Source organism: Ziziphus jujuba, chromosome 1, assembly GCF_031755915.1.
Source record: "Ziziphus jujuba cultivar Dongzao chromosome 1, ASM3175591v1".
Classification (NCBI taxonomy): domain Eukaryota; kingdom Viridiplantae; phylum Streptophyta; class Magnoliopsida; order Rosales; family Rhamnaceae; genus Ziziphus; species Ziziphus jujuba.
In genome coordinates, this window is record NC_083379.1 from 39,206,782 (window position 1) to 39,228,538 (window position 21,757).

General features: G+C 34.0%; 4 protein-coding genes across 10 annotated transcripts; 2 read left to right on the forward strand and 2 right to left on the reverse strand.

Moving 5' to 3' along the window:
• The first annotated feature begins 330 nt into the window (after window positions 1–330).
• Window positions 331–6,528, forward strand: LOC107434325 (transcription initiation factor TFIID subunit 6-like). Of its 6 annotated transcripts, none has more exons than XM_016045779.4 (13): window positions 331–489; window positions 665–937; window positions 1,371–1,457; window positions 2,107–2,208; window positions 2,276–2,387; window positions 2,707–2,810; window positions 2,910–3,047; window positions 3,153–3,248; window positions 3,886–4,010; window positions 4,264–4,396; window positions 4,845–4,970; window positions 5,051–5,162; window positions 6,005–6,528. In XM_016045779.4, the coding sequence occupies exons 2-13, from the start codon at window positions 812–814 to the stop codon at window positions 6,367–6,369; spliced, it is 1,626 nt and encodes a 541-aa protein (XP_015901265.3). In that variant the 5' UTR covers window positions 331–489; window positions 665–811; the 3' UTR covers window positions 6,370–6,528. The 6 variants fall into 6 exon arrangements, with proteins under 6 accessions (XP_015901265.3, XP_024923202.3, XP_015901267.3 ...); XM_025067434.3 differs by having other exon boundaries at window positions 2,716–2,810; XM_016045781.4 differs by having other exon boundaries at window positions 2,279–2,387.
• A 345-nt stretch (window positions 6,529–6,873) lies between these two features.
• On the reverse strand, window positions 6,874–9,879 carry LOC107434326 (cell division protein FtsZ homolog 1, chloroplastic). The gene is made up of 6 exons (XM_016045782.4): window positions 9,512–9,879; window positions 9,002–9,101; window positions 8,609–8,838; window positions 8,080–8,247; window positions 7,521–7,754; window positions 6,874–7,330 (listed from the first exon to the last, which is right to left on the reverse strand). Exons 1-6 carry the CDS (start codon window positions 9,788–9,790, stop codon window positions 7,061–7,063), a joined length of 1,281 nt encoding a protein of 426 aa, XP_015901268.2. The 5' UTR covers window positions 9,791–9,879; the 3' UTR covers window positions 6,874–7,060.
• Window positions 9,880–10,619: 740 nt separating this feature from the next.
• LOC107434311 (V-type proton ATPase subunit e1) lies at window positions 10,620–13,601 on the reverse strand. 2 transcript variants are annotated; one of them, XM_016045766.4, is made up of 4 exons: window positions 13,520–13,601; window positions 13,160–13,306; window positions 11,956–12,003; window positions 10,620–11,016 (listed from the first exon to the last, which is right to left on the reverse strand). In XM_016045766.4, the coding sequence occupies exons 2-4, from the start codon at window positions 13,255–13,257 to the stop codon at window positions 10,950–10,952; spliced, it is 213 nt and encodes a 70-aa protein (XP_015901252.1). In that variant the 5' UTR covers window positions 13,258–13,306; window positions 13,520–13,601; the 3' UTR covers window positions 10,620–10,949. The 2 variants fall into 2 exon arrangements, with proteins under 2 accessions (XP_015901252.1, XP_015901251.1); XM_016045765.4 differs by lacking the exon at window positions 13,520–13,601 and having other exon boundaries at window positions 13,160–13,513.
• Window positions 13,602–20,063: 6,462 nt separating this feature from the next.
• On the forward strand, window positions 20,064–21,106 carry LOC125420153 (chaperone protein dnaJ 15-like). Its single transcript, XM_060814771.1, has 2 exons — window positions 20,064–20,751; window positions 20,905–21,106. The coding sequence occupies exons 1-2, from the start codon at window positions 20,518–20,520 to the stop codon at window positions 21,004–21,006; spliced, it is 336 nt and encodes a 111-aa protein (XP_060670754.1). The 5' UTR covers window positions 20,064–20,517; the 3' UTR covers window positions 21,007–21,106.
• Window positions 21,107–21,757: the final 651 nt, after the last annotated feature.

Here is a 21,757-nt window from a genome sequence, read left to right on the forward strand (position 1 = left end):
ATTTTATTAACATAATTTTTTAAAATATAATTAAATTAAAATAAAATATATGTGATTAAATATTTTCTGTGTTAAAAAATAAATATACACAATAATAAGAATAAAAAAAAAGCAGAAGATCTAGGTGTCTATATTTTTTTCAATTGAGTGTTCAGTATTTCCAAATGAGTTGCTACACAGCTTAACTTGCACCATTTATCCAATTCATATTTTCAAATTTCATAGATTCCCGTGTTTATTTCATTTACTCAAGAGTCAGCATGACATCATAAACGTTTTGACTTTTAAGCCATTCGGGAAAAAAAAAAAAAAATGGATGAGTGAGATGGGCTCATTCATTGTAATATGGGCTTAGAATATAAGCCCAGCAACCTCATATTAGCCCAGAGTCATGGTCTGAACTTCATCGTCAGCTCTCCTGGTGGTCGTCGTCGTCGTCCGTAATTTACAGTAAATTCTAAAGCTCAGATTTTTTGACTCCCTTTTCAGGTATTGACGTTTATAAATCTCCTACAGTAAAATCTTTCCTTTTGTGTACATGTATTTATATTATATTTCAATACGGTGTATTTAGGACAATTTCAACCGCGGTTTTTTTTTTTTTTTTTTGGGATAATTTCATTGCGGTTTAAATGCATATTTTGCTGAAATTTGTGATACCCAGATTCTGATTAAGTATGCATTTTCACTATAAATTGCATAACTTTTGTGGAGAACCACCGTTGGGCAGTCTTTGTTAGTTGGTTAAAGAAGGTTTTTGAAGTAAAATTTTGAGCAAAACGGAACAACCAAAAAACAAAAAAGAAAAAGAATGAGCGCTGTGCCGAAGGAAGCAATAGAGGTGATTGCACAGAGCATTGGCATTAACAATTTGTCCCCTGATGTTGCACTTGCTCTTGCTCCTGATGTGGAATACCGTGTCCGTGAGATCATGCAGGTGGGCCTGGCTATGATTGTGCTGTTAATGCTTAATTTTTCTGATGAAATTTATGCAACTGTAGTTGTTACATACTGAAAGAACTAGCTCCAATTTGGATTGACCAAAGTTTTTTAAAGATTTGATTCTTGAATGGTTTTGCAAATTTTCATTTATATTTACAGATATCCGTTGAAAAGAATTGATTTTTTATTAGGAAGAGAGGTGTAAAGTGAATTTCAATTTTTTTAGCAGCCATATTGTGTATTAACATAGGTGGGAATTTGGGGTGGGTTAATTTATGAGGAAAGCAAGATAGAAGATAGATTCTATGCTTATCATGTGATAAGAGTTTATGAGCAATATAGCGCTCACAATATAGCTAATGAAGTTGCTAAGACGAAATTTAAGTCTTCAAAAAAACCAACAAGTTTTTGTCACTGTGAAACTGCAGGAAGCAATTAAATGTATGCACCATTCAAGACGGACTATCCTGACAACAGATGATGTGGATAATGCACTTAAATTAAGAAATGTGGAGGTAATTCATTGAGTCTTTTGGTTTTTGTTAGATATCATATTTCTCTTTAAATATCAAAAGATTAACGTTGTTTTGCTTCATTTATTTATCATTTATTTTTTTTTCTAATATAGATCTGCCCTTCTTCTTGCTCATTCAGAATGTATTTCTTAAACTTTTCAGTAAATGGTTAGAGCTTGTTTCAATAAGTGTTTGTTTCGTGCATTCATTTAATCCTTATCATGATTATTATCAAGCTTTCTTCTCAAAAGATAAATGTTAGTTGTAGGGATCTCAACTGGAAAGCCCTAGTCTTTTCTGGAACAGTTTTGAGTTACTAATGTACAGGCCACGTTTGAATGATGGGGCTGGTGTGTAGAACTTCTCTAATTGACGGTGAGAAAAGGTTAAAATGAGCCTGTATAATTGATTTTGGAAAGCTAAATATGCAGAAGGGGTAAAATTTGTTTGTTAGGATAATCGTATTCTTTGAAACTTAAAAGCTTGTAAATTTTTAGATAACAAATTTTATTTTTAAGGGCGTCATAGATGAGTGCTTGCTTGCTTCATATTTGTGACTATTGATGTTGTGCTGGAACTTGAATTAGAATTTTATGAATTTTAAGAAGTTATATTTTAGTTTCTTTAACTTCTTATTTATTCCTGCCAGCCAATCTATGGCTTTGCCTCTGGAGATCCTCTGCGGTTCAAGAGAGCTGCTGGACATAAGGATTTATTCTACATCAATGACAAGGATGTGGAATTTAAAAATGTAAGTACCATCATTGACTGTATTTTAATTAGTTTATGGTCTCATATTAATGTATTGCCTGATTTAGCAGGTGATGGCAGCACCTTTACCAAAAGCACCACTTGATGTATCCATTAGTTCTCACTGGCTGGCAATTGAAGGTGTACAACCCTCAATTCCAGAAAATGCTCCTGTTGAAGGTATCTTGTAAAACTCAAGGAGTAGTGTTAGGTATTGAGTTGTTTGTCAATTGACTATTGTGTCAGCTAGCTCGTGCTATGCTGAGGCTCAGGCATAATACACTATATTAGTAGTACATATTGTACTACATGAAACCTGTAGTCAATCATCTGTTCTTTTTCATGATCCATAACATGTGGTCTCTTTTCTATTTTATTTGCCAATTTCCATACACCCATATCTTCATCTTGTGATTCAACTAATCTGGATATCTGTTTTTATTTGACATTATTTTATCGCTGGTAGCATTTTGGATTTGATATTATGCTTTGTTTGCAGCACTTGCAGCATCCTCTGATGGTAAAAAATCTGAATACAAAGAAGATGGACTTTCTGTTGACATTAAAGTACCCTTAAAGCATGTACTTTCAAGGGAACTAAAGGTATATTTTCTTCATCTGATGTATGCATTTCTTGTTAATATTTTTTTATTACAAAGGTCGATTTTGTGATGATAACTATTTTTATGCTTGGTTCTGCAGCTTTACTTTGAGAAAATAACGGAAATTACTGTTAGCAGATCCAGCTCCAACCTCTTCAAAGAAGCATTAGTGAGCTTGGCAAAAGATTCAGGACTTCATCCTTTGGTTCCTTATTTCACTTACTTCATTGCAGATGAGGTAATAATATGGTGAATTGATGTTATATACAATGTCATTGATATCAACACAGTGTTGATCATATCATTTTTTATTCAAGGTGATATTTTCATGCAATTATCTCAGGTTACACGGAACATGAGTAACTTTCCTATCCTGTTTGCTTTGATGCGGTTTGTTCGAAGCCTTCTTCAAAATCCACACATACATATAGAACCTTATGTAAGCAGTTTCAGTTTATTTGGTTCCAAGTTCCAACTGATAAATCACAAAGATGATTATAACAATAGCTTTCAAAGATGATGTACCATTCCTTAACATAACAAGGAATCAATAGTCATTTTCCACATTATTCAAAATCATAGGATATAAGTTGAAATACCACTGATCCCAAGAGCTTAAGCTAATGGGAGGTGGGCTTTCATTTTATTTATATTTTTCTCTAACACTCCCCCTCAAATGTAGGCCCGCCTCTTTTGGGCTTTTCTGGGTCCTTACATATGTTGTTTATTTTATTTTAGGTGGAGTTGTTGAGTTTTGGACCCAGGATCTCTTGGATCTCTGGCTCTGATACCAAGTTGAAATACCACTGATCCCAAAAGCTTAAGCTGATGGGAGGTGGGCTTTCATTTTATTTATATTTTTCTCTAACATGGTAACCTGAAAAATAACATGGCAAGGAACTTCCAACTGTTGGATGCTTTGTTCATCCTCATAGTCTTGGAGCTTCCTAGGTTTTAAGCATTTGGCTTGCTCTGATAGTAAAATTTAACAATGCTGATCCTTAAGTAGGCCTAAATGATACACTTTCATGTAAGAGATTTCTTTTTATCTGATATTGTTCCAATTTTTTCTCCAGCTTCACCAATTAATGCCATCCATCATTACCTGCCTTGTAGCAAAAAGATTGGGCAATAGATTTTCTGACAAGCACTGGGAGCTTAGAAATTTTGCTGCGAGCCTGGTTGCTATAATATGCAAAAGGTGAACTGCTTTTGGGTCTTGGATTTAACTAGAACTTTTTCCATAAAAATCAAATTTTCCCATTAAATACTTCTCAATTAAATGTAAGAATTTGACCAAGAAGTTTGCATGCATGTAAGAGCATTTTAACTTTTTGTAACAAAAATAAGTAAACAAATAATGAGATGCTGAGCTTCTTTAAATTCAAGATGCTTTGTTTTTTTTTTTTTTTTTTTTTCATTGCTTTCTATTCATGACTAGTTTATGTTTACAGATTCGGGCATGTTTATCACAACCTTCAGCCACGTGTGACTAGAACACTGCTTCATGCTTTCTTGGACCCAACAAAAGCATTGCCTCAACATTATGGTGCAATTCAAGGCCTAGCAGCTCTTGGTCCCAGCGTGGTATACTCTTTATTAATGATTATATAAAGCATTAGATGAAGAATTTCACATTGCTTTTAACAGAAAGATGAAGTTTTTCTATCCTAAAATTCATTTAACTCAAGTTTTCTACCCTAAAATTCATTTAACTAAACTTCTTAAGAAGAGTTATTTTCAGTTAGTTTCAACTATACCTAAGAAAAATAGTTTGCTGAAATCCTTTGCTGTGGAAGTTCCCCATTGTCTTATACAGATGGTGAATCCACTTTCATTGCAGGACACAGTATACAAGAATTTTAAATTATTTCAATTTTTCTTTGGTTTCTGTTTCACATTAAAACTCTAAAAGCATATTTTGCATTTTGTTGTGGTTTTATGGTTCATGTTTCTAATTGTTCTGCTTTACCCTTTTAGATATTTCTGTTTCAGTTGTTGTGAGCATTTTGTGGTGCTTATTGATTATGTATAGGTTCGTATGCTTATATTACCAAATCTGGAGCCATACATGCAACTTCTTGAGCCAGAAATGCAACTTGAGAAGCAAAGGAATGAGATTAAGAGGCATGAAGCTTGGCGTGTGTATGGGGCCTTGCTGGTGAGTTCATATTTCAATGTGATAATTTTGTTTCTAATGTATGGGTGTGCAATGCAACTAACAAAGCCTTAATTTTCCAGCATGCAGCTGGCCAATGTATGCATGATAGGATGGACTTCTTTCGTAGTTTTCTGTCTCCACCTTCTAGGACCATTTGGAAGAGCAATGGGAAGGTTGCAACTAAATTGACAAGTATGATTTCTTGTATCGTGTTTTGTATTCATTGCAAAGGCTCTTTATATGTGTGTATGCTCTTATAACATTTCACTGTTCAAGTTTCCAAACTGTCTCGGTGATGCAAATCTTTTTCTTAATTACATATTAAGAGATATTCCCAGGAATGAAATTTTAATGGACAGTAGAATGGGTTTTGGTGGTCTGCATCAAACATATCTGTGTTAAGACCAGTGTTTCATACCAACCAGAAAAGATTATGTTAACACTAATGTCTTTTGGCATAATTTTGATGGCAAATGACTAATAGCCATTATAGATTGATGTCATTATTGGTTTTCAATATAACTGTGATAGAATCATTATTAATATTTGATATACTTGCATATGTTGTTGATTCTATATGGATGTTAGATTCATATGTAAAAACTACCCAAACATCATAGGTCACAGGCTTTACCATTGAGATGTATCGATTTTAATAAACATTTATGGAAAGGTATTGGCAAGTATCCAAACAAACTACATGACATTGTGTTTCAAAGTAAATGATGAAGGTTAAAACTAAAATTATATAAGAAACTAGAAGAAAGAAGTACGAGGAATATGTCTCATGTCTGCTGTATGAATTATGTGTGGTTTCTGCATGTATTGCTTCAACTTATAGTTATAGCTAGAATATAACTTGAACATGAAAATTACATAAAATGAAATTCCTAGAGGTCAATACTTGTTGAATCTTCTTGAAATGTGAAATAGATTTTCTTTGATTTTCCATGGTGTCAAAAGGCTGCTTAGCTTATTTAATAATGTGACTTTTTGCTTATTGATTCTTGTGCTTGACCTCTTTCTCAACCAAGACAAACGCAAAGCAAGTGCCGACAACTTGATGCCACAACCACCTTTGAAGAAAATTGCAATGGAAGGCAGGATGGGAGCAATGAGAATGAACTCCATGCAAGTTGACGTGCAAGGTGCTACAGCTGGATTTCCCTCTGCTGTAGGGGGATCCAGTCTTGGTGTATCGTCTATACCCCGCCAATTACCAAATGAAAACTTTCCAGGGAGGCAAGTGGGTGGTCAAATGGTAAAAACATCGAGTGTTCTTGCTCAGGCTTGGAAAGAGGACATGGATGCAGGTCATTTACTCGCATCATTGTTCGAATATTTTGGTGAAAGTGTTTTCTCCTATGCTCCCAAATCAGAGTTGTCTTTCTTCTTGTGATTAATATCAGGGGATTTATTGTTGTCAAGAATGTCAATTATCCCTTGATTTACAATATTTTGTTCTTATGATGTTAGAGGTTATACAATGTGTACATGTTAGGCATGTAGTGATAATCTAATATCTTTTGAGTATAAAGCTCCATACTATTTTGTTGAATGTTGATTGAATAATCTATATACCCGTCTCGAAAATATTCAGTAGAGAACAGAATGTGACCTTCAAACCAGACATTAGAATCAAAGCCGCTATTGTCGTTAATATTTCATAGGTTTTTTTTTTTTTTTTTTTTTAAAACCCCCTTCATATATTTGAATCAGAGAATAAGCACGTCAACATCATCGGCTAACAATTTTAGTTGATACCAAGAATGATGCCTAACATCCAACAAATTCTGCTGTAAGCAACCTAAAAATGTTAATCTTTACAAGGGGAAACGAATGGCCGACATTTGTTCTCTTCATGACCATTGATTTCATCACATAGTTTTTAAGGTCGTGGAAGTAAATAAGTTTTTACCACCTGTTCTATTAGTTAATCATCATAAGTTAGTTACAGACTTTGAAAAATATATAATGTAGAGCAGACTGTATGACCACAAACATAATGACATTTCAAAAATCAAGCTTCAATATTATTACAAAGCTAAAAGGAACAAGAGAAAACATTGGCCAAAAAAGCTCTAAAGGAATTAAAAGAAAAGCTTGCGTGGCGATGATCTAGATGGAACTGTTGAATTTGCTGTTGACGCCTTGAGGGGATGGGGTATTCCCTTGCTTCCTTGATCCCCTGCTACTTTCTCAATCAGTTTTGCTGCCCTGGGGTCCGTTAATAATGTCTTCTGAAACGACTGGGAAAAGCCCGTGGCTATAATAGTCACATGAATCTCTCCATTGTAGCGTTCATCTACAACAGCTCCAAATATAATATTAGCAGATGGATCTGCCAAACTTGTCACAACCTGGCAATTTACATCATATTTGCAGTGATCAGTAGATTGCATGCTCAGAGAAATTAAAAGAACGATTTCCTCAAAAGATGAAAAAGAAAAATTGACCATAAGCATGAAACAATATTTTCAAGAAGACAATAGCATACCAACTTCATTACTAAAACTGAACACCAAAATGCTGTATTTTTATCTTAATTACCTGGGATACTCTGTTCACTTCTTGCAGGGTTATGTCTTTTCCTCCAGTAATATTATACACTACTCCAGTGGCTGATTGAATCGAGGATCCAATAAGGGGAGCCAAAGTAGCTTGCTCAGCGGCTTCTTCTGCACGATTTTTGCTGGAAGAAACTCCTACTCCAAGCATTGCAGTTCCAGAGTTTTTCATGACTGCTTTTACATCAGCAAAATCCACATTTACCAGTCCAGGAATCTGCAGACAAATAATTACACATGAGCTTATCTCAGATAAGACAGCATAACCATGTCTTGAACATATAATAGTAATATCCAAACTAATCTACTAGCTCGACACAACCCAAATCACAATAGGCATCAGATGATGGGAATTATCATGTGTAGTCCCCTTTTATATGACCAGAGCTGACCTAGCAATTCAATTAAAATCCAATGTTGATTACTGCTTCTGGAATGACTGGGAAAGACAAGGATAAGGTAATACATAAATTCGGTCATTCTAAGATAACATGGAATAGTGTCCAAAATATGAAATGCTGTTGTTTCACAAAATCACTCACTGTGATTATATCCGAAATTCCTTGCACTCCTTGACGTAGAACATCATCAGCAAGAAGAAAAGCATCCTGAAGTGGTGTTTGCTCATCAGCAATATCAAGCAGACGGTCATTGGGAATCACTATAAGAGTGTCAACGTTTTTCTGCAATTTTTCAATAGCCTCCAATGCCTGAAAAGAAACAGAACCAAGGCATAACAATTGTATTGTCCAAATACTTCATAATAAGATGAGATCCATTAAAATCAATGGGCAAGGTAAACGAAATTTAGAAGCTACATCATTTAAAAATATTTAGCTGGTAAATAAGTGAATGAAAAGCAAATAATGGAATGCACCTATCCATAGTTTTAAATGAAACTGAAAATTTCATGCACAGATGATAATTTTGTTTTTTTCTTGTATACTATAAGAAATACACAAGAAAGCATCAACAGAAAGAACTTCTCTCAATTTGAGTAAGTTTCTTGTTCCGTATATATCTAAATACACATCTTTATGTGATTTGAAATAAGGCCAAAGTGACACCTGCCTGTACGGATCTCTTACGTCCTTCAAAGCTGAAAGGATAGGTAACTACACCAACAGTCAAATAACCTGCCTCTTTGGAAATCTGAGCAACAACAGGGGCAGCACCAGAACCTGTCCCTCCACCCATACCAGATGTTATAAATACAAGATCTGACCCCTTAAGAGCATTAGCAATTGCCTCTTTTGATTCTTCTGCTGCTTGTTCCCCCAAAAGTGGATTCCCACCCGTACCTCCATACACACAAATAGTACAAAAAAAGCAAGACTAGTTATACCAAAAACACCAATCCACTTAGCTCCAATTGTAATACGGATACATACATTATGCATGGTCAACTACATGAGCATGCACACGCCAAAGGAATTTTTGTCAAGCAGAAGGATAATGCCTCACCTAATCCACGAGTCAGAAGCTCTCCAATCTGAAGTGGGTTCTCGGCAGCAGAATGTACAAGTGCTTGAGAGTCCGTGTTTATGGCATAGAAATCTACACCCTATTCTCAAAGCAGAGAAACATTGCCGTCAATAATCAACTAATTGCAACTTTGCAAGCAAACAAGACGGCTTCTCCAACATATTGTAAAGTAACAAGTCCTATATTGCCACTTCATGTAGCAATTATTTAAAAATTAATTCTTCACCGAACCAAAAACTAAAACTTCAATCCAAATTCACCAAAATTAAGTCAAAAGAAAATAACCCACCGGTAGGAAATTAACTAGAAGACGTAATTTTCTTTTAATAAACCAATGTTTAGCTTCAAATGGCTATGTTTTGAAATATAAGCACATAGTGGGTTTTCAAGCAGTCACACCAATTACACCAATTACACTCACTATCAGCAAGACATAGAAGAAATTTCAAGGCTTTAACCAGAACCCACAATATTGAACCGAGAACCCACCTGTAAACCGCTGCCAATCATGCGATTGACGGCATTGTTGCCACCTCCACCGACACCGACCACCTTAATTTTAGCGGATTCCATGGGTGCAAAGGAACAGCTTACGACTCCTACAGAGTGGCGTCGAGGACCACCCCTCTTTCTGTTACTCTGAGGAATGCACGTCCTGAGAAGACTCGAAGAGGAGCATGGTGTTTTGCGGTGGTGAAACGGAGTGGGAATTGAAGGCGACGTCGATGACATTATCTCGTACGGCTTCCCTAGTTGAAGGGTTGCCATTTTTTAAATTTTTTTATGGTGCTGTGGATTTTCTTCTCCAAGTCCCACTCCACACTCACTTAGTTCACTCGCTATTAGAAAATGGGTTTTTAGGGTTTTAGTAAAAATAAATAAATAAATTATAATAAAAAATTTTAAAAATCGTAGCTTTAAGAAAACTATTAATAAACAACGCTGCCTGGACTGAAAAAAAATAGCGGTCAATCGAAAGGTGCAACCGTGCAAGAAACGACATGCCGTCTTATTTTAGATATTTTGTGTATATATATATATATATATACATATACATTTTTTTATTTTTAAATTCGTGTATATATATACATTTTTTGAAAAGAAATTTTGTGCATTATGTTTTTAGGAACATATCTTGTGTAATGTTAATGGAGGTTGGTACCGTCCATAATCATAATTAAATAACATATTGAAGATTTTAGATAGTATAACGCATTGATTCTATATATATATATATATATATATATATATATTTTCCTACTTTCAAAGAGATCAGTTTTTCTTCTTTTTCGTCCTTTCAAAAAAATATCAGGTTTTTTTTTTTTTTTTTTTTCAATCATAAGATTAGTTTGATTTTAAGAAATAAATATATAAATAAAAATTAGTTTAAACTAGTTTTTTCAGGATATGCAAAATCCGTAAGATTAGTTTGACTTAAAAAAATAAATATATAAACAAAAATGAGTTTTTTTAGGATATGCAAAATCCACCTGGTTTCTAGATAATGTTATGGATAAAACTACGAAATATATATTGGCTCCGATCACTTGAATTAGGCCAATATCGTATCTTTTGTTACTTCAAATAGAAAATCAAGTAAACAGATAAACAGCATATCTTCTTCACTTATTTCATTCGGATCGCATTTTTAAAGTCTTTCACTGGTCTCAAAGTATGAAATCTGAAATGAATGAGGGAATAAATATAACATCTAAAAGAAAGCAGGGTTATGTAACAAGCCACGTACGAATTCACATTACAAACTCAAACAAGAATTACATACAACTCCAGAATGAGAAGAAAACTAAAATTGATCCACGAGTCCTAAATTTCACACTCTCTCAAGTCGGATGGTCCAGTTGTATTTTATAATGGTGGTGGTTCACCAATAATGCAATATATGTTTCATTCTCCAGACACCAACTTTTCACTCCCCTTCATTTAGAATAGGAACTATGAGGGGTTTCATCTGAGCGATATATACAATTGCCCACCTACCAAAATAATACAACAAATATTGAGTATCAAGTACATAAATATAGAAGATTACTGAGTATAACAATGAGAAGTAAGTTAACGAAACATAAAAGCTTTTTTATTCTAAAATACATTCAGCCTCAACTTTACTGCATGAATGCATAAGGATTTCCAGATGGGTTATTCATGACATCGCAAGTGTCCTAGGTGAAAAGTGCAAAGCATACAGGCAAACTTTATATTCATTATCCATGAGTACAAGTAGAGACTCTTCGTACGTCATACCAATAATCAACAAAATCCCAGAACAGCATAATGGATCAAGGGAGATAGAGCCCACTATCACATTAAAAAAAGAAAAAAAAAAAAAGGAAAAAAAATTCTAATTGATGGAGTTATCTTGCTTTTAAGAAAAATGATTGTTCAACCCTCGACAATAATGCAACACACTGCTGCAATGACTGTGATGAAGCTGAGGTCAACAAGATATTAGAGCAGAAGTTTGTTATGAGACAGCCAATAACCAAGTTATAGTATTATTTCATTTCTCCCAAACTCATGCAAAGACATAATTCACAGTTTCTAATGTGAAAAAACTGATAGTTGAGCTTATAGCGCTTTCTATTGATAAATTTAACCTCTTGCAGAAAGTCAAGTAAAATGATTGTCCAAAATAATTATGAAGAGTTGAAAATTTTCAGACAATAGGCAATAAACCTGAAGACACATTCAGTTATAATATTACATACCCTTATTCTCCCCTACCAAAAGACATTTGCATGAAAGCATATAACAAATACAAGAACATAACTATCTGGAACTAAGATCGTGTATAAAAGTACATTTATATGGAACAGTTTTGAGATACAAAAAGTGATATTTCACAATTGGTAGAATTTTCCAATGCTTATTTATTGCTAAAGCAGGAAAAAGAAAACATATTTAAAGTAACTTACATCATCCAACAGCAGACTGTTGCTGTAATGACCAATGTTAGGTGCAACCTGCATTTGTAATCACAGTTTAGCCATTTCACAGAGCAGGAAAATCATAAACAATAGCATAGGAAACGCCCAAAGAGTTCACAGAGGAACATCAAATAACATAAAAAAACAATTCACCTTGTACTGAAAAAGGATATATATATATATATATACACACACGCTTCACTAGATAGTCGTATAACTAAATTATATATCAAATGATGTATATACTTCAGAAAAGTTAGATGATTGATCTTTGACCTGAAACCAGATTTAGATGGTGAACCTGAACCGTAATTCTTCATAATTACAGATAGTACGCATTAGCATGTTGCTATTACAAACAATTTTGGTACCAAGATTGCATGGTAGATGGTAAACTGTAAACTCGATTGTAGGAGGTACATAACATTAGAAATATTTAACCTTTCCAAAAAGAAACTACTGATATAAGAACAATCAACCTAGGCTTGTTCAAAGCATGTTTAATGAAACAATGCACACAATCAAAGAATTAAAACTTAAAATGCTAGAAGCAAAGGCCTTTGAAGAGAGGAAAAAACCGAACGGATTAAAACACAGCAAATGTAGACCGTGCAATCTTCAAAGATATTTGCTTTGAAGCTTTTGTCTGATTGGAAATCCAATTTAACTTGTTGCACTTTTAGCAACGGTAAGCTTCAAACTTTATCTAGCCAACTTATGATTGTTATTTAAGATCCTACATTTGCTAAATAGTAAAGCTCTCCGTTACACATCTATAAACCATTTGAGCCAGTTCTTACAAATCACCTAGCATAAAAAAAAAAAATCCCTCGTGCTTATATAGTAAGATGGAGAAGTGCACCGATCTCCCGAATTAAGATAAAAGCAGACAGTAGCCGAAAGTTGCAAAAAATTGCATACCATAAAAGGTTTCAACTTTGACAGGAAATCATTGGGTAATGAAATCCAGAATCATACTATGGTTCACAAACTCTTCTTAACAACAATGATGAACCAATTCCAAGTATTAGCAACCAAATCTAAGCTACCCAGGAACTAAATAAAGCATACATTATTACGACAAAAATAAATGAAGCAGCTCAATACTCCATATAAATACTACCGAATAACTGAATAGGCACAGAAAATTAAATTAGCGAAAGCAAAAGAATTTAAGCGATGGGAAACGTACAGATTAGCAGAAGGTCCTTTATTGCAACAGATTCTGGTGCAGAGAGACGCAATTATGCCAATCACTAGGAAAATTAGGGTCGTCACCAAGAACCCCATATTGAATTTCCCTCGATCTGGACGTCGCCGATCAAATAAATTCAATTTTCTGCAAATAAGAAAATAGGAAACAAAGGGAATTTGAATGGGATTTTGGGTTTAATAAAATAAAAATAAATTTACAAGATCACGGAACCAGAGGCCGAATAATTGAAAACAAATCGGTAGGAAAACCCTAAATCCCTGATTGGATTCTAAGAAAATGTGGTGGGAAAATAAGAAAAAGGAAGGAAAATAAGAGGAAAGAAAAACAGGATCTTACACTCGATCTCGATTCCCGGCGTTTCATTAATTTCCATCTCTGACATAAAAGCGTGAAACTATGTGAACGGAAACAAACTTGGCTTAATTGTAGGCCCAAGAAAATATTCAAGACGGTAAAGCCCACATAGGCCCATATGTTCCATTCCCATTATACAATTTGGGCTTGATTGTAGGTCCAACATATATTCAAAAAATAAAGCCCATTGAGACCCACAGGTTCCATCCCCATGATATGAAGTTTGCATATTTTCGTGCCACATAATTATTCTAACGATGCTAATACTAATAATAATAATAATTATTATTATTGATATTCATGAGCATCAACTAATTATTCACTCATTAACAGGACACGAATAAATAGCTTATAATTGACTTATGTTGTTTGGTAATATAATTATTTTTTGTTTCTTATTTTTTTTTATCTAATTATAAGTTATTTGTTTATATCAAATACTAGCTAACAATAATTATAATTTGTTGGATATTTTAAAAAAATTAAAAGTATGAAAGAAAAAAAAAATCAAAAACCAATACAATTTCAAGTTACGTCTGATTTTATATATATATATATATAATATGATTCTCTAGTTTGGGAATTTTAGACAAATTTTCATCCCAACTAATACATAACCAAGTATGGTTATTGTAACGACCAGTATGGGCGGATGTAAGGCATTATAGGCTATCTGGTGTTGAATCCCACATCATCCATGTAGATCAAAGAATAATTTAAATGCAATAATGATCACTCTCATAACGCTGATGTTTTTTATGAAATGATGGTTTTAGAATTCGAAAGAATTTCAAAGTTAAGTGCTCTCAGATGAGAGCAATTCTAGGATGGATAACATCCCTGAAAAGCTCTGAGTAAAAAATCTTATACCAAATGTGGTGGCTAAACCGTGTACAGTATCTTATCAGAGAGTGATAAGTCTGCTAATGGAGGTGTGGTGTTATAGATGGTATCAAGCACTGAATAAAAAATTCTATATCGAGAGTGGTGGCTAAAATGTGGAAAATTTCGTCAGAGAGTGTGGCTAAACTGTAAACAATATCGTTAGAGAGTGACAATGTAATAGCCAAGACCACCCACATGCGATATTATCATCTTTGGGCCTGAGGAATCCTCTTATAACCCAGTTCTCAAAGTTTTAAAAGGTCTCGTAAGGAAAAGGTATCTACACCCACTTATGAGGAGTGTTTCGTTCCCCTTTTTAATCGATATGGGACTTCACAATCCTCCCCTCCTGGGGTCCAGCGTCCTCGCTGGCACATCGATCTAGGTACTGGTTCTGATACCAACTGTAACAGCCCAGACCACCCGCATACGATATTGTCATCTTTGGGTCTAGGAATTCTCTTACAACCCAGTCCTCAAGGTTTTAAAAGGCCTCGTAAGGGAAATGTATCCACACCAACTTATAAGGAGTGTTGCGTTCCCCTTTCCAACCGATATGGGACTTCACAGCAGGTCCTCTAGTGGAGACGGGGTGTGAAACTTTGAATAAAAAATCTCATACCAAAGGGGTTTTATAGACGGTATCAAGCTCTGAATAAAAAATCTCATACCAAAGAGGTTTTATAGATGGTATCAAGCTTTAAGTAAAAAATCTCATACCGAGTACGGTGACTAAACTATGGATAATATCGTCAGAAAGTGACAAGTCCGTTAGTGGAGGCAGGGTATTATAGATGGTATCAAAACTGGTACCCAGCCAAAATTGTACCAGCAAGAGCATTGGGCCCTAAGGAAGATAGATTCTGATGACCAATGTGGGCGGGTACAAGGCACTGATAGGCTATCTGATGAAGGCGCAATGTTAAAAATGGTAGTAGAGCCTGTATCCAACCGGAAATGTGCAAGCAAGAGTGCTAGACTGCAAAGGGGTGGATTGTAGATTGTGTCGATCAATGCAAGCAGGTGTGGGGCACTGAAAAGCCACTTGGTGTCCAATCCCATATTGGTAGAGAGTGACAGATCCGCCAGTAAAAGTAGGGTATTACAGATGATATCAGAGCATGTAGCCCATTAGAAGTGTGCCAGCAAGGGTGCTGAACCCCAAGGACGGTGGATTATGACGACAAATATTTGCTGGTACGAGATACTAGTAGGCTACTTGATATCCAATCTCATATTGCCCAGGTGTAGATCAGGGGATGATCCAAATATAATGATAATCACTTTCATAACGCATATGCCTTTAAGGTTGAAGCTTTTTTAGAGCGGTTGACTTTAGAGTTTGAAAGAACTCCGAAGTTAAGTGTGCTTAAGTAAGAGCCGTCCTAGGAAGTTCTGAACAAAAAATTCATATCAAGTGCAGTGACTAAATTAGAGAAATATCATTTTGCAAACTCTAAACAAAAAATTTCATACCGAGTGCTGTGATTAAAGTGGATGCAATATTAGCAAAAAGTAATACGTCTGCCAATAGAGGCGGAGTGTTACAATTATGTACATAAGTAAAAATACATCCATAACCAAATTTGGTAATGCATTATCCTAAATAAAAATTCTTCTAAGACTTCCAAATCAGAGAATTATTATTATTATTATTATTATTATTATTATTATTATTAATATTATTTCCTCAGATACCTAACAAATTCTATTTACCTCCAATAAACATTTAACATAAGCAAAATTATACACTATTAAGTAAAAAAAAATAAAAACTAAAACTAAAACTAACTAAGTTGCCAAACTGATAAAATATCATAAATTTCTATTTAGAAATAAAAATAAAGGGTAAATGTGTTGGTATTTCTAGAGACCAACTCCTCCTAATATTGACAAGTGAATAAAATGAGTTCTTTTATAATCCTTTATTCAACATCTGACAGGCTTTTTAAAGGAATAGTCGATCATTAAAATGTAAGAAAATAGGAAACAAATAACCAATAGCAAAGAAATAGAAAACTAACAACTTAACCAAATCAAATTAATGTTCTCCATATGATCTCGCAAATACTCCATATCAAAAACCAATCGCAAATGCTCCATATGATCTTGCCAAGTTCTACTATAAACAAGTACATATTTTCGCAATAACTCCTTGAATACTTCGTTCATTAGAGCTAAGAAGGTTGAAGGTGCATTTGTATGACCAAATGGCATTACGAGGAATTCATAATGCACTTGGTGTGTCTGAAAAGCAGTCTTCACAATGTCTTCAAGATGCATTCTTACTTGATGATATCTAGAACATAAATCCAATTTAGTAAAAAATTATGCTCCTGCTAACTCACCTAGGAGTTTATCAATCATTGGGATAGGGTATTTGTCTTTTATGGTACTCTTGTTAAATGCCCAGATAATCTACGCACATCCTCTATGGACCATTATGTTTCTTGACTAGCAAAACAAAAGTTGAATATGGATTTTTACTTGGACAAATGATTCCAGTAGGTAATAACTTTTCAAAAATCTTTTCTATTTAAAGATATTGGTAAGGTCGTACTGCTATAGGACCATGCTCAAGAATGATAGGAATTTTATGGTTTTGATCTCGTTAAGGAGGTAATCTAGTGGGCTTCTCCAAACCTTCATGGTATTGCTGCAAGAGTTGTTGAATTTGTGGCAGAATATCCATGTTAGGTTTTTTTAAATCATCACTTTCCACCATATATAAAATAACACCATGTCGTTGTTTTATGACTTCTGTTAAAGAAATAGAGACATTTACCTTCTTTATGTTGCTAATGCCTTGTAGAACTACTTTTTGGAGCTGTTTGAAGTCCCAATGTATAGGACTAATGTCCTCAACCATTGGGTACCTAACACAATATTATATCCCTTTAATGGTAATATAAAAAAATCAGTCAAAAAATGATACCTTGTGAAGTTTGAAAAGAATTAAAGCACATTTTCCTAGGCTTACTAACTTTTCACCGGATGCCATATTACCTCATGTTTTGTTGAAGAATTTGGCTAAATTCTTACTTAGTGTGTTATTTTGGAGCTAATAAAATTATGTGTGCTTCTGGAGTCAATGAGAACAACCATCGTATGTCATTTGAGTCCACCCCAAATCCTTAATGTCTTTGGAGCTTGTATGCCTGTCATTGCATGCAAAGAGATTTCCAGCTCTGCAACATCTGTGTCATTCTCAATCTCCATTTCTTCATCATTATCTTCTTCCCAGCTTGCCTCTATTAAGAAAAGTTTCTTACATTTGTGTCCAAGTGAATATTTTCATTACAATGAAAGCATAACACTTTTTTTATCGCTCGTTCAATGCTTTTGGTGTTATTTTCTTAACCATCGATGGGTTGCAATCTTACACTCCTTGATTGACTTTCATTATATTAGTTGGTTAGAATGGTTGAGTACTAGGTTTTTTGTGTTCGTGATCTTGAGCTTCAAACAACTTTACTAACTCGATTGCCATAGTTAGAGTAGTAGGTTAGTGGGTTGGTACATCGGTTTGGATGCTATTTTTCAACCCAATTGTGAAGTAGCTAACATTTCTATCTTGTAACAATGGTCCAACTTAGTATAACAGCTTCTCAAAAGCACTTTGATAGTCTACCACTATCCTCATTTGGCGAAACTTGATTAATTCACCAAATTGATCTTCAAATTGGTTTGATCCAAATCTAGCAAAAAGTCCATTTTTGAGCTCTTCCCAAGCAACTTACATAATTTCCTGCTCAACATTTGAAACCAAAGTTGAGCATCATCTTCTAAGTAAAAGGAAGCCACACTTACCTTGTCAAATTCAGCAATTTCATGAAGTGTAAGAAATGCTTAGTACAGCAAACACAAGTAGTATGATCTTCCTTGCCGTTGTATTTCGGAAAGTTGAGTTTCACTGTCTTAAGAATGAAGCTGCTCAAAGAAGTGGTGGTCCTTTGTGGTGTAGACTGAGCAATTTTCTCCTGGAATATGTGTGAACCTGAAGTGGAATTTTGACCCATTTCTTGAGTATTTCTATCTGAAAGCAGCTTACTCATCTTTTCCAACCTCTGTGTAACATGACAACGCAGATCCTTTTGACCAGTAGTAAGAGTGTCCAATCTTTTTTTTTTTTTTTCTAATTTTTCAACTTTTTCTTGCAGATCTATCTTGGCTTTGATATGAAAATGTGATAAAGTATCAGAAACTTCTATTTAGGAATAAAAAATAAAGAGTAAATTTGTTGGTATTTCGAGAGACCAACTCCTTCCAATATTGACAAGTGAATAAGATGATTTCTTTCATAATCCTTTATTCAACAACTAATAGGGTTTCTAAAGGGAGAACCCAACGTTACAATGCAAGAAAATATGAAACAAATAACTAGTAGCAAAGATATAGGGAAAATAGGAAACAAATAACTAATAGGAAACTAACAACTTAACCAAATCAAATTAAAGTTCCAGTTACAATTAAATAAGTAATCAACCCCAATACTGGTTCCTTGCATTTGGACTCTTTAAGAGTGTTGGTGTAACACAAACAAAGTCTAAATATTTGATTTATAAAAGAAAAATTCATTTTCCAACCTACATTCCAAGTTTTCAAAACTAAGGTATATGCAAAGATTTTGGTCTAGGTTAATTTCATCTACCTTCTTGATATTTGATTTAAATACAATTTAGTTCCTCTAGTTTCAAAAATATTAACAATCTTTATTTTAGATATCAAAAAGTTATCATCTTCTACCTCTATACACCCCTTAAAAAAATATTATCCATACCCTCTTATGAGTGTTAGTTATAATTTTTAAAATCTGAGAGATTAAATTGTAATTAATGCAAACCTCAAAAGGCCTAGATGTAATATTTTCTTTTTGTATTAAAAATGGGGTTGTAGGTCTAGAACTTAAATATAGAATACAAGGGAGTGAAATTTCTTCATTAACAAGAGTGTAAGCAAATTAGAACATCTCCAATGCTACTTATATGGTATAAAGATTAACATCATCCAAGTCTAAAAGGCATAAATAGACAATCAATTTTAACATTGTTCTCCAATTATAATGTGTAGAATTATATTTATAGTTGTTAATTAATTACATATATTTTATTAAATTTTCTTCTTTTTAATGAAATTGACTTTTTAAAAAAATTTTGCTTTTAAGAAAACTTTACAATGTCTGATAAACTCTTTAAAAGTAAAGGATTATCTTGGCAATGTCTATCTTTTATCCTGCCACATCAACTTAACATAGTATTTAGACAGATCCATTAAATTTTTTTTTTAAATGACTATTTATTTTTTTGATATGGTAAAAAAAAATCTAATAATATAAAAAACTATTGGAACTGCTCTAAATTTGTGCTGTGACATGATTCTATCATTTCGATTGAAGAGGGCCCAATGGTGTTTTGATTCAATTTTTAAAAATGTTTTAGTTATTTATGAATAAAGGATCATTTATTATTTTCCATTAAAAGAAAAAAATTGTAAATTAAAATTATGGTTATATACTTGAATTTGGGCTTAATTGTAGGCCCAAATATATTCCAACAAAAATAAAGCCCATTAGTCCAAAAATTCCACCTCTTTTATGAATTAACATAGGGGAATTTGGCCCAATACCCCCATAGGACCGAGCTTCATGAATTTTGCCCCCTCAATTCATTTCTTTTTTGATCTACCCCTCCAATCTTTTAAAATCCCAAAATACCCTTATGTTTTTTTTTTATATGTTTTTTTCTTTCCTTTCTTCGACTTTTCCCCTCCATCTCTTTATCCATAACCAGACCTTAGGAGCCCTCTGTTTCCTTTCATGAATCGGCCGGATTGTAAGTGTGGAGACTGCGCGTTTTGAAGGAGATGGTGAAGAGGCGACTCAGAGAGAAAACTACAGGATTTTAGAGAGCCCTAGGAGCAGAAGCAGAAGCAACAGGTAGGCAACAGCTCTAATTTTGATTTTCTTTTAGTGGTTTTGGGAATTTTTTTTTTTGGGAGAAATTGTGAAAGTTGTGTTCTGTTTTTTTTTATTTTTTTTAATAACGGTGGTGGTAGGCATTTCTTGATGAGAGATATGTATGATGATATGATGCTGGATGGAGTACAGCCAACTAGGGATACATTCCATTCTGTCATCAGTTAGTGGAAAGGTGCTTTCATGTTTGTTATCATGGACTTTCATTCTTTCTGGAATTTTCCGTTTGCTTGATTTTGTTTTGTTGCAGGTGGATAAGCAAAATGCTCATTTCTTTGGTGTTACGATCAACGAGCAACAAGCCGAGTGTGGTATTCTAGTAAGAGTTACTTCAAATGCACAAAGCAAATTTAAGGTATGTATATTTCATATTTTTGCATTTAAATTGTTTATATACCATGTTTGATGACTATGAACTCTCTCTCTCTCTCTCTCTCTCTGCATCTGCATTTTCTTTTATGTTGCTGATGTGACATTAAATTTATAATCTCATTGCTTTATTTTCCAGTTACTTTATTTCGAGCAAGATGTGAATGGCGGTTATGGTTTGGCCCTACAGGTACCATATCTTCTTTCCTATTGTGTCTCCAATCCATTTTCCATTTTATAGTGCATATGATTTTTGCATTCTGAAAGCTGTCATGGTTGTTTAAAAAATTTGAAGCATAGATGGAGTCAACAGTGCCAATGATCATATACAATTGGTAGAAATGTTTTGTAATACTCTTATCATGTTAAACTTTCTGCTGTTATATTCTTCAATTTCTAAGTACTATGCGTCTCTAATTTATTTTCAAAGCATAAAATTGTGGCTGTGAAATTGTGATTTTGAATATCACACATGGGTAGAACTTAAAATTAGTAACCTACCTGTGAATGTGACAATGATGCTCAACTTCTCTTTTCAAGTGAATGTCATTGCATTGCTTCAAGTGGTCAAGTGGTATTGGTGTGGCATTTCAATGTATTTCTGTTCAGTCCTCTGACCTCATTCCCAAGGGCTTTCTTACTTGCAATTTGACTACAATCCTTTAAACAATTGACTTATATAATTGTACTATGATTTTATGTAGCATGCTTCTTTTTATTTTACTTTGGTTCAGCAAATCTTTACCTTTAGTCAATAATTTAGTCATATGGAAATGCTTTTTTTCCCCCCACCCCTCATCAAGCCATCTAAATTTCAATATATATCATTGACACAAAAAAATCATGACAGTCAATTGCCTATTTAATTAAAATTCATTTAGCAGAATCTCTTCCTATGCACATGCATTTGACATTAGTGTGGTCTCTTTACAGATGGATAATTGATCCTCCTCTGGAGGTCACTGTACCATCAAAACGCACACCATGGCCTG

Excerpts from the sequence above, each read along its gene's own strand:
- LOC107434311 (XM_016045766.4), bottom strand. The coding sequence starts at position 13,257 with ATGGGGTTCTTGGTGACGACCCTAATTTTCCTAGTGATTGGCATAATT. Across the intron at positions 12,004-13,159 it reads AAAGGACCTTCTGCTAATCT|GTTGCACCTAACATTGGTCA; the intron begins GTACGTTTCCCA and ends TTACAAATGCAG. Across the intron at positions 11,017-11,955 it reads ACAGTCTGCTGTTGGATGAT|GTGGGCAATTGTATATATCG; the intron begins GTAAGTTACTTT and ends TTATTTTGGTAG.
- LOC125420153 (XM_060814771.1), top strand. The coding sequence starts at position 20,518 with ATGGAGTACAGCCAACTAGGGATACATTCCATTCTGTCATCAGTTAGT. Across the intron at positions 20,752-20,904 it reads ATGCACAAAGCAAATTTAAG|TTACTTTATTTCGAGCAAGA; the intron begins GTATGTATATTT and ends TTTATTTTCCAG.
- LOC107434325 (XM_016045779.4), top strand. The coding sequence starts at position 812 with ATGAGCGCTGTGCCGAAGGAAGCAATAGAGGTGATTGCACAGAGCATT. Across the intron at positions 4,011-4,263 it reads GTTGCTATAATATGCAAAAG|ATTCGGGCATGTTTATCACA; the intron begins GTGAACTGCTTT and ends TTATGTTTACAG. Across the intron at positions 5,163-6,004 it reads GGTTGCAACTAAATTGACAA|ACAAACGCAAAGCAAGTGCC; the intron begins GTATGATTTCTT and ends TTCTCAACCAAG.
- LOC107434326 (XM_016045782.4), bottom strand. The coding sequence starts at position 9,790 with ATGGCAACCCTTCAACTAGGGAAGCCGTACGAGATAATGTCATCGACG. Across the intron at positions 9,102-9,511 it reads TGATTGGCAGCGGTTTACAG|GGTGTAGATTTCTATGCCAT; the intron begins GTGGGTTCTCGG and ends CTTTGAGAATAG. Across the intron at positions 7,755-8,079 it reads GAATTTCGGATATAATCACA|ATTCCTGGACTGGTAAATGT; the intron begins GTGAGTGATTTT and ends ATTTGTCTGCAG.